Source organism: Ammodytes marinus (assembly GCF_949987685.1).
Source record: "Ammodytes marinus genome assembly, chromosome: 20".
Lineage (NCBI taxonomy): Eukaryota > Metazoa > Chordata > Actinopteri > Uranoscopiformes > Ammodytidae > Ammodytes > Ammodytes marinus.
The window spans coordinates 432,322-444,821 of record NC_137224.1 but is presented as its reverse complement, the minus strand read 5'-3'; the positions used below and the strand labels follow the sequence as shown (position 1 = coordinate 444,821).

Below are 12,500 nucleotides of genomic sequence, written 5' to 3'. Positions count from 1 at the left end.
TCTTGGCTCTCATTAGACTAATACTTAGCTGTAGGCAAGAGAACGTTAACGGGGAACAAACTCAGATCTGCTTGAAACAACATTTTTCTGACCAAGAAAGTTGAAAAATCTTGCAGATAATGTACATCAGGAGATCATTGAAACCAGTGCATCATGTCCACTAGCCTGGTCCTACCAGACCATCGTACTTCATTTAGCCTGGTCCTACCAGACCATCGTACTTCATTTAGCCTGGTCCTACCAGACCATCGTACTTCATTTAGCCTGGTCCTACCAGACCATCGTACTTCATTTAGCCTGATCCTACCAGACCATCGTACTTCATTTAGCCTGGTCCTACCAGACCATCGTACTTCATTTAGCCTGGTCCTACCAGACCATCGTACTTCATTTAGCCTGGTCCTACCAGACCATCGTACTTCATTTAGCCTGGTCCTACCAGACCATCGTACTTCATTTAGCCTGATCCTACCAGACCATCGTACACAGTAGGTAGGCGGGCGGTGCCAGGCTATTTGATTCAATTTATTTCAGACATATCAAACATACAAAACAAAATGAAAAGCATGGAAATACAATAAACAAATTATGTTTTCACAAAAAAAAAAAAAATTAAAAAATTATCTGTATTTCTGAGATATGCCTGAAAAGGAGCAGGAAGAAGTATACGCTATCAATCCACTATTGTTCAGTCCCAATCCAATTATGATATCTGGGTTTGGGATATCTGGGTTTGGGATACGGGCCGTTAACAATACCGTGTCCCATGGGGATGAGTAGTGAGGTAGTGGGTTGAATAAATGTGAAAAAAATAAAAATAAAATAAATACTGTTGAAACGGCAAACCCTTTGTTCGCCCTCTTAGTTTTGAGGCAGAGATAGTAATAATAAAATGTATTCACTTAAATATACACAAAACACTCTAAATGGCTCCAACAACTGTCAATAAATAAATAAAACTAAGTGTGGTAAAATAGATGAAGTCTAGCTGGGGTAAGACATGAATCCTGGACTGATTGTACTTGACTGTGTGGATAAAGTGTTCTGTACACACACACACACACACACACACACACACACACACACACACACACACACAATGTAAGTTGAAGTGTTCTGTTGCATTACTCACAACAACAACTTCCTACACTCACTGTACACAATCTCTAGAACAAACTGTTTTGGCTCCACATGGGCGCACACACACACACACACACACACACACACACACACACATGCAGACATGCAGACACACACACACACACACACACACACACACACACACACCTGTGAAAAACATACAGATGGTGCTAGTTCACCAGCAAGAAAAACAACCTGAGGTAAATACACACACCTACAGAATGTTCTCAACAGGGAATCAACAGTCCACACACACACACACACACACACACACACACACACACACACACACACACACACACACACACACACACACACACACACACACACACACACACACACACACACACACACACACACACACACACACACACACACACACACACACACACACACACACACACACACACACACACACACACACACACACACACACACACACACACACGCACACACACACACGCACACGCACACGCACACGCACACACGCACGCGCACGCACACACATGCAGCGTTCTCAAAGGGAAATCAACACAGAATCTAAAACTTCAACTAACAAAATCCCTGAGAGACGTATTACCTCAAGCTTCAGTCCACACACACACACACACACACACACACACACAGCATATAGACTTTGACAAAATGGCAAAAATACACACACATGTTAAATAGTTGTCCAAGTACACACTTACAAACACACACACACTGTCACACACACACACACACACTGTCTCTCTCTCTCACACACACACACACACACACACAAACACACACACACACACACACTGTCTCTCTCTCACACACACACACACACACACAGTCATCGTGAAACACTTACACTGCCCACACTCTCTTGTATGTGCCAGTGAGTCACCCAAACAGTACACTGCAGCAGAGGGGTTGAGGCCTTGGTCTCTCTACTGTTGTGTTTCTCTCATTCTGCTCTGATGGCCAACAGAACAGTCCAACTAACAAACAGAGGAATCACACAACAACACATTACATAAGGACCATGTACAGTAGCCTATATATAACATAATATATATCTCTTCATTTTTTTATTATAATTTTTTTTTTTAAAGATATTTTTTTGGGCATTTTTATGCTTTATTGATAGTGTAGAGACAGAGGTGAAATGGGGCAGAGAGGGGGAATGACATGCAGAGAACGACCGCGGGCTGGAATCGAACCCGGGTCCGCTGCTGGCCGAGGCCCATGGGGGGGGGACGCCCTACCAACTGAGCTAAGGGCGCCCCATCCGACCCTTTCTTAAGCGGTAGTGTTTTTATCACACCAGCTGTTGTTCCTGGGTGAGCGTGTACCCATGACAAAGGCATTAAAAGGTGCAGTGTGTAATGTGACATCATCAAGAAAGTTCTAGAAAGTTCTAGAATGCAACGCTCCCTGGGTAACCCCAACCCTTTTGAATAATAACAGAAGCTACAGTGGCCTTCAAGGACAAGAACAATTCTAAATTTTAAACAATGCACCTGATGACATTCCAAAAACATGGATTCCTCCATAAGGCCTGCCTGCTCAATGTACAAAATGTAATATTAATATTTGTAATTCTCTGCTCAGGAGGATAATTCAGAGTATTGGCAGAGGTGATTTTACACCAATGAGGACATATTTATGAATTAGGATATTGATTTGAGCTAATACATTACTTAAAATGTTACACAGTGTCCCTTTAAGAAAAACTATATAAAAACAGCATTCTTTGCACTGATGGTCTCGTTTGCTGTTACATGTAATTTATGATCATCAGAGGAAAAATGAGACTGTTTCAGAAATATTTAAAAGTTCCTCGTAGCGCCTATAACATTAAATATGATCTTAGCATCCTTGTAGGACATAAACGACCTCTATGCCCGACAATGTATTGTGATATTCTATTGTTTAAAAGGTGCTGTAAGCGGAATGGTTCTTTTAGCTAACTTCCTGTCAGTTACTGCAGTTAGCAGTCCCCTCCCTCGTCCCCATGTCACCACATTAATGCACTGCGGTCTTCAAGCAGCAAGTTATCTAGCATCATCTCAGATCCATAAGTGTGATAAAACATGATAAAAACCATCAAAACAGACATTGGGAAGGATTTTCACCTGCTCCGCTATTGTAGGCGCATACACATTCACCCATCTGTCGCTCTGGCGTGCACCATGGCGTGTATATACTATATATGAGTGAGACGAGTGTCGGTTTGTAGCGTTCTCTCTTGTGATTGGATATAAATTTCGGGATCCTCCAATAAGTTTATTTGCCGATTACATGCAGAGCAGCTGACTGAGAGATCGGCTTTATGAAACGCGCACATTATGTAAGTGATTACTGTATGAATAAAGAGCGATTTAACACTTATATTAACATAAATAAACCGCTTACTTCACCTTTAATTGCTCCTGCGTGTTACTTAAAAGCTGCGTGATTTAATGGCTGACATCTTGTGCCTTGTGCCTTCTCTTTGCATTTGGAACAAACAGATGGTGACTGTTAGGTAATGGAAGCTGGCACCTCTGGGCCCATTCATATTCATGTCAGTAATGAATTAATAAAGAGATGTTAGTATATCTCTCTCTCTCTCTCTCTCTCTCTCTCTCTCTCTCTCTCTCTCTCTCTCTCTCTCTCTCTCTCTCTCTCTCTCTCTCTCTCTCTCTCTCTCTCTCTCTCTCTCTCTCTCTCTCTCTCTCTCTCTCTCTCTCTCTCTCTCTCTCTCTCTCTCTCTCTCTCTCTCTCTCTCTCTCTCTCTCTCTCTCTCTCTCTCTCTCTCTCTCTCTCTCTCTCTCTCTCTCTCTCTCTCTCTCTCTCTCTCTCACACACACACACACACACACACACACACACAGGTGGATATGGTCGAAAGAAAAAAAGTACACACACACACAGACGCACACAGACACACACACACAAACGCTTGTATGCACTCACACGCACAGACAAGGACACACACACACCGTGGGCCTGGACCACTGATTGCCACAGCGTCGGGTCAAACATAATGATGCCCCTGATGTGTGTGTGTGTGTGTGTGTGTGTGTGTGTGTGTGTGTGTGTGTGTGTGTGTGTGTGTGCCCCTGCTGATCACAGGAAGAAACCCCACAGATGTTTTTTCTGCTTGATGACATTTCAACACCGACAGCCTCTCTTCACTTTCCATCCATATTCCAAACACACACACCTACACCTACACACACCACACACACACACACACACACACAATCTCAAATCGGTCTTCAGAATTTGTTTGGAAAATCTGGGTTGCATGGAAAAGGCTACAGTGTCAATTGTTCACTCACACAACCAGCTTGATCATGATTTATGAAATCTATCTATCTATCTATCTATCTATCTATCCATCCATCCATCCATCCATCCATCTATCTATCTATATATCCATCCATCTATTTATCTCTCCATCCATCTATCTATCTATCTCTCCATCCATCTATCTATCTATCTATCCATCCATCTTTCCACCCATCCACCCTCCATCTATCCACCCATCCATCTTTCCACCCATCCACCCATCCACCCTCCATCTATCCATCCATCCATCCACAAAACATAGCTAGAGACAATATACCGTATTAAAACCAACATTGAAATCGCCCAAATTAATCATGTTGGATCTGGTGTGTGCACATATATGTATGAATTTCATATCAAGATTTGACCAACTAGTGTTAACAGCTTATTATGCAATGTGTGGAGCAACTAGTTTCAACCATTATATCAACGGACCCACCATAGCTAATATCATACCCGTTTACAGAGCCTAGGCTAGAGAGAGAGAGAGAGAGAGAGAGGGAGAGAGAGAGAGAGAGAGAGAGAGAGAGAGAGAGAGAGAAAGAGAGAGAGGGAGGGAGAGAAAGAGAGAGAGGGAGAGAGAGAGAGAGAGGGAGATGGAGGGAGAGAAAGAGAAAGAGAGAGGGAGGGAGATGGAGGGAGAGAAAGAGAGAGGAGAGAGAGGAGAGGGAGAGAGAGAGAGAGAGGGATTAACTCGAGTAAAGCATTGAGATCATATAGGTTAAGGAAAGGCTGGATTCACTATCGCTAAACGGATCAATTAGTCCATCGCACAAACACCCAGTTAATACATTACTAGTCCCATCTGGTTGTAATCCCCACTTTGACTTATTGATGGTTTGAACTGTGTAACAAATAAAATTAAAAAAGCTGTTTTCCCATAATGTTGTCAAAATATGGGGGGTGGGACAAGTTTGTTGGTGGTGGGGGGGGGGGGTATTACTTAGCAATGTTCTTTTTGCGATCTTTTGTTGGGTTTTATAAGGTTTTATTTGGTTAAGATAAAATGCAAATGGAGTAGGCCTACTGTTAAACGTAACAGCCTTGATCCTCCAATAAACTGATTTATAAAAAATTTAAATTAAAAATTATCGATGGCCTGTCAAACTATAAATATTGATTTAGCGTTGGTTAAGATATGTTTTTTTTAATTATACAACATATTTATTTTAATGTTTATTTGACAGGGACAATACATACAACATTGCCACAAAAAAATGGGAAAATGTGATGCATATAAGACGTCTAGCTTCAGCTAATTTGCAGTCTTTGTCCCATGGGTCAGGCTTTAAAATACAATCAAAGATACTAAATACAATAAATGCAGTGATAGAGATACAGTGAATATAATACAATTAATAGGTACCATGAGTCAATACACACAGCTGTAGTTATACAATATAGACTTAGCCTGGATATATAAAGATTGAGAAGCAGCTTTCACTTTTTATGCTCATTAACAATAATTCATAACACTCGCCATCTGGTTGTGATCTCTACTTAGTATTTATAGATGGTTCGTCAAACTGAAAACAACGCTTTAGACTATGATAACTTTTGAAAGGTTTCGTTGAGAATTTTGTAATTGTTCATAATATATAGACTTAGGCTTAGGCTATACTTAAAGATGGAGAAGCAGCTTTCAGTTTTTTTAGGGCGACTGTGGCTCAGGTGGTAGAGCGGGTCGGCCGATGATCAAAGGGTTGGAGGTTCGATCCCCGCCCTGCCACCTGTGTCATAGTTGTTGTGTCCTTGGGCAAGACACTTCACCCACCTCGCCTCGTGTGAATGTCGATAGTTAGCCTGCTGCTATCGGTGTATGAATGTGTGTGTGAATGGTAACGTGGGAAAGGGAAACAGGTCTCCCTTGCAAAAGAGTCTTCGGTCTCAATGGGATTTACCTGTATAAATGAAGGTTAAAAAAAGTTTTTACGCTTCACATTTCTGGAACAAACTCCCAGAAAAACTTGAGGTCCGCTGCAACTCTCAGCTGTTTGAAACTACAGCTCGAAAAACTTGAGGTCCGCTGCAACTCTCAGCTGTTTGAAACTACAGCTCAAGACTTTTTAATTCCCCTTGTAACCTGATTCTGAAATTCTGAAAAGCTGAAATGTGCTTGTTTGTATATTATTTTAAATCCAATTTCATTATGTATTTATTTTTTACAATTGTTCAGCCTGTTTTCATCTCATTATCTCTATCTGTCATATCTTGTTTTGTTGTTTTTTAAGTATTTATTTTGGGGTTTTTCTTTTAGGGAACACAAACAAACACACAACTGAAAAAGTGAACACACAAACAAAAGACAAAACAAAATAAACAACTAACATGGCGTACTCTACTTAAAGCTGGGGTGGAGGATTTGGGGAGAAAATAGCAGTTGGGATAGAGATTCGAATCCAAATAGCTCAACCGCTCCACTTGTTCTCTTTGGTCCCTCCCCTATGGTCCCTCCCTGACACGCTCTACACCAATAACGTCGTGCCAAAGTGAATGGACAGTCCCAACAAGCCAATAAGGACAGAGAATCGGAGCCTCGCTCTGATTGGTCAAAGTGTAAAGCTCATGTTAATTTTGACCAATCAGAAATCACATACCCCCAGCTATAACAGGTTTCAAAGGACATTGTTTAAATTAAAAGGTAAATGTTAAGCAAAAAAAATAAAAAGTCAAGAAGGTTTCATGAACGTCGCTTCAGCGCTGCTATATGGTCGAGGAAAGGCTGCCGTATCCATATCTTGTTTTTTAAATATATGTTCATGCCTCTGTAAAGCACTTTGAATAGCCTTGTTGTATCTGAATTGTGCCATATCATCATGTCATAATCCTTAATAAACTTGCCCTGCCTTGCGTTAATACTAAAGCAAAACAAAAATCCACATAAGACAGTAGAGCTGAACTGAGTCAAAGAGAGGCTTCATATCTGTCTGTCTGTCTACCAGCGTCACTTCACAATCCGTCTCCAATGGCAGCAGGTGTCTCTCCACAGCCGGAGACAGCGCTCTGTTTGCGGGGACACAAACCACCAAACAGCCCCTGCTCTGTCTGACTATGGTCCTACACATTCAATTGTATTTGTATTTTATCTAGCCTATTTTAAGTGGCTATAATTGTGTCGCTTATCACGCCACCATTGACAATAAAAACTTGTAGCCAACTCAATGACTTGCAAGTAGCCGATACATAAAGGTTAAATAAAACAAAATCAATAAACAGTGTCCATCGATTTCCTCCAGGGCAGCCTGTGTCTCTCAGTCTCCACAGCCGGAGATAGAGCTCTATTTTCGGGGAAACAAACCACCAAGCAGCCTCTCTGTCTATCTATGGTCCTACCCATTACATTGTATTTTACGTCTAAAGTAGGCTATTTAATCCTTTTTAAGTGGCTAAAATGCTAAGATTATCATGCCGCCATTGTTTAAGAACTTGTCCGCAATGACTTTCTTGTTTAAATAAAGGACAGGTTAAATAACACAAATAAGATAAACATTGTCCATCCATCCTCCAGGGCAAAGCAGGTGTCTCTCAGTCTCCTTGGCCGAATATAGTGCGCTATTTTCGGGGAAACAAACTACCAAGCAGCCCCTCTTGTCTATGGTTCTTTTTTAGGGTCTTACCTTGTAGACATTCTCAGTTATACGATGCACCTCGTCGGTTCGAGACATCCTTGTAGGCGCGTCGGTCAGCAGAACCATAGACTGTAGATTTCCTCAATATTGGTAGTGTGTGTGTAAGGCTGAAATAGCCTTCAAATATAGCCCAATAAAGTGTGTGTGTCGCTGTGTGTGTGAGAGAGAGTGTGGTTGAGTGTGTGTGTTGTTCCGAGGTTTTTAGCGTGTGTCTCTCGCCAGCAGTGACTGAGAGAAACGAGCTCGTGAGACCGCGGGATTCCTGCTTATATAGGGAAGTCCTCCGCAGTCAGTGCTGCGCGTGTGTGTGTGTGTGTGTGTGTGTGTGTGTGTGTGTGTGTGTGTGTGAGTGAGGGGATACGCTGCCTTCAGGAACAATAGGAAAATAGAGAATTATGATCTGAAACTTCACCTGTGCCTCTTTTTTTCCCTCTTTTTTTAAACTTTTCTTTTTTAATTTTTGTTACACTTTTAAACCTGCAGTGTGTAGAATTTTGGGTTTTATTTCCTAGCAGATTTTGTAGAAAGTAATTATAATATCCATAAGTACATTTAATTTAGTGCATAATAGCTGAAAAAAATGTTTTGAATTATAATTTTTTCCCTTAGAAAGGGTCTCATATATGTCCATATTTCTGCATATTTTGGACCAAGGCCTAGTGCCGCCATCTTGAAAGTGTCATGGTTGGAATGTCATCAGGTGCATTGTTTAGAAATGTAGAATTGTTCTTGTCCTTGAAGGCCACTGTAGCTTCTGTTATTATTCTAAAGGGTTGGGGTTACCCAGGGAGCGCTGCATTCTAGAACTTTGTAGAACTTTCTTGATGATGTCATATTACACAGTGCACCTTTAAATCATAATCACATATTCAAAGTGTAAACATAAAACAAACAGCAAGCAATACAATGAGTAAATAAATAAAATAAACAAATAAGAACATACATAAAATGAAATTAAAAAAACAATCGAATTAAACCTGTTGCTCTTGATACTCTGCTAAACTGTAGACCTCTAAGGATTTTTTGATTTTTTCTAACCTTTATTCATACAGATAAATCCCATTGAGACCGGAGACTCTTTTTCAAGGGAGACCTGTTTTCCTTTCCCACGTTACCATTCACACACACACATTCATACACCGATAGCAGCAGGCTAACTATCGACATTCACACAAGGCAAGGTGGGTGAAGTGTCTTGCCCAAGGACACAACAACCATGACAGGTGGCAAGGTGGGGATCGAACCGCCAACCCTTCAATCATTGGCCGACCCGCTCTACCACCTGAGCCACAGTCTCCCCTTACCAGACCCTGTAAAATAATGTGATCTAGGCCTATTTTCAAGTGAAGGCCATATGTACTGTATGTATTTTATATCTTGTAGAAGCCTATTCAATATTTTCATCATATTTTCTGTTAAAGCTATAGTGTGTAACGTCTGTCGCCCCCCATGAGGAATTCTGAGTAATAACAACAACACTGTCTGTCGGTGCATCGCCAACTACATGAGGTAAAGCCTTCAGTGATGGCACATGGATTTTATACCTTCTGCTGTACGTCCAGGTTTTTTTTCTCTTAGCAGTAGAATCAACAACTGAAACATTTCTTGGGCTCTTCTTGGGGATTTTTCTGAGCTCCTGCACCAGTGTCAGGGGGGGGGGGGGGGGACACCAGTTTGTAAACACTGCCATACTGAGAAATACAGAGAGAGTTTTGTGGAGCTGATAATAGGCTTAATCAACTACTTTGTGTCAACTCGTTTGGTGATGGCTTGAATGTAACCAACATTCATTCATATGAAAAAGTAATAGTATTGTGTTACAGCAGGGTAATAAAACCTGACTGACCCAAAGCAAAAACCACCATATACAGCTCCGGAAAAAATGAAGAGACCACTCCAAATGTTCAGTGTCTCTCGTTTTACTATTTATAGGCATATGTTTGAGTAGAATGAACATTTTGGTTTTATAATATAAACTACTGACAATATTTCTACCAAAATCTAATAAAAAATATTGTCATTAAAGAGCATTTTCATTAAGTAATGTAGAGATGAAGATTTAAGAAAAAATCCAGACTGGTCTCTTCATTTTTTTCCGGAGCTGTAACTTGTGAGCCTGAACATCTCTGTACTTTACGATGTGTCCTTGAAGGCATCACAGCTTTTCAAGGCACCGCGCGCCTCCTCCAACCTCCAACGCTGTGTCATGCGAAGCCCACACACACAAGCCTCCTACAAGTACCATTCACTAGATCTAGAGATGTGTGTGTGTGTGTGTGTGTGTGTGTGTGTGTGTGTGTGTGTGTGTGTGTGTGTGTGTGTGTGTGTGTGTGTGTGTGTGTGTGTGTGTGTGTGTGAGTGTGTGTGTGTGCGTGTGTGTGTGTGTGTGTGTGTGTGTGTGGGCCTGGGAAATCCTACGCATCACGATTTGAAGGAAACTAAGCAGAAAATCTCACAAGGATTTAAAAGATATATAAAAGAAGACAGACAGACATGTATTTATTTTTTTTTTTAGATATTTTTTTGGCATTTTTATGCTTTATTGACAGTGTAGAGACAGAGTTGAAATGGGGCAGAGAGGGGAGTGACATGCAGAGAACGACCGTGGGCTGGAATAGAACCCGGGTCCGCTGCTGGGCCCGGCCCGGGAGGGGGACGCCCTACCAACTGAGCTAAGGGCGCCCCCCAAGACATGTATTTCTTATAGACCTTATAAACGGGTGCATTTTGAGTGTATTTGAACATAAGACTGTGTGTGTGTGTGTGTGTGTGTGTGTGTGTGTGTGTGTGTGTGTGTGTGTGTGTGTGTGTGTGTGTGTGTCTGTCTATCTATTTATATTAGCCTGTAATTAAGCCCTAGAATAAGACCTATTAATACTGCAGATGAGGTATTTTAGGGGATGGAACCGTGTCTCACTATCAAAACAAATTGATCTCTTGGTTTTGATTGTCTCATCTGATTAAAGTGGATCCTGAACACACACACACACACACACACACACACACACACACACACACACACACACAGAAACACACACACACACACACACACACACACACACACACAGCGGTTGGTTTTTAAATCAATGTTTGATCTTCACCAGAGCGAAACACGGCTGGCCCAAGACATTGATTGGACTCCTCTCAATTCTCCATTGTGTGTGTGTGTGTGTGTGTGTGAGTGTGTGTCTCAGTGTGTGAGTGTGTGTGAGTGTGTGTGTGTGTGTGTGTGTGTGTGTGTGAGTGTGTGTGTGTGTGTGTGTGTGTGTGTGTGTGTGTGTGTGTGTGTGTTATAGTCTCAGTAATTGAGTGAAGGCATCCTTTGTTTTTTTAATTGACTGTCTGGAAGTTTAATTACAACGGAATGAATTAAGATAACTATTGGAAATCATTATTGGTTAGTTCCAAGTCATAAACAGAGCTGTAGTGTGTGTGTGTGTGTGTGTGTGTGTGTGTGTGTGTGTGTGTGTGTGTGTGTGTGTGTGTGTGTGTGTGTGTGTGTGTGTGTATTGTTAGGTCTTTGCAATAAACAGATTTGGGCAAATTTCTGTACAAAGCAATATTGACACAGGTTTAAAAGTGTTATTTTAAGATGGATAGATAGATAGATAGATAGATAGATAGATAGATAGATAGATAGATAGATAGATAGATAGATAGATAGATAGATAGATAGATAGATAGATAGATAGATAGATAGATAGATAGATAGATAGATAGATAGATAGATAGATAGATAGATAGATAGATAGATAGATAGATAGCCTTGACATTCATTGCACGGCGGAGGTGTTTTCAGGTAGGCAGAACACACACACACACACACACACACACACACCTGAAGCATCCATTTAGCATTATGTGACCTCCTCCGCTTCTTCTTCCTACTCACCACGTTCTATGATTCATCAGAGTTCTGTGTGTGTGTGTCTGTGTGTGTGTGTGTGTGTCTGTGTGTGTGACTGTGTGTGTGTGTGTGTTTGTGTGTCTGTGTGTGTGTGTGTGTGTGTGTGTGTGTGTGTGTGTGTGTGTGTGTGTGTGTGTGTGTGTGTGTGTGTGTGTGTGTGTGTGTGTGTGTGTGCATTGCCCACTCCCACACAATTCTACATCAGTGTGAAGTTGATCAATGTAACTAAACGTTAAGACTCAAACATTTTCAGGGTCGACTATTTGAACGTCAATACACTTTTGCTTAAAGGGGCACTGTGTAACATTTTAAGTAATTTATTAACTAAAATCAATATCCTCATTCATAAATATGTCCTCATTGGTGTAAAATCACCTCTGCCAATAATCTGAATTATCCTCCTGAGCGGGGAATTACAAATATTAATATTACATTTTGTACATTGAGAGGGTAAGTCTTATGGGAGGAATCCATGTTGGTTGGAATGTCATCAGGTGCATTGTTTAGAATTTAGA

The 12,500-nt window shown here is 41.2% G+C and overlaps 1 protein-coding gene across 1 annotated transcript in view; it reads right to left on the bottom strand.

Annotated features, from left to right (window-relative positions):
* baiap2b (BAR/IMD domain containing adaptor protein 2b) overlaps positions 1 to 8,144 on the bottom strand; it is a gene marked incomplete at its 5' end in the record, with an annotated part of 107,952 nt that extends 99,808 nt beyond the window's left edge. Inside the window, one exon of the mRNA XM_080049085.1 lies at positions 8,067 to 8,144. Within this exon, the coding sequence (XP_079905211.1) occupies positions 8,067 to 8,144 (78 nt within the window). The remainder of the gene's footprint in view (positions 1 to 8,066) is intronic.
* Positions 8,145 to 12,500: the final 4,356 nt, after the last annotated feature.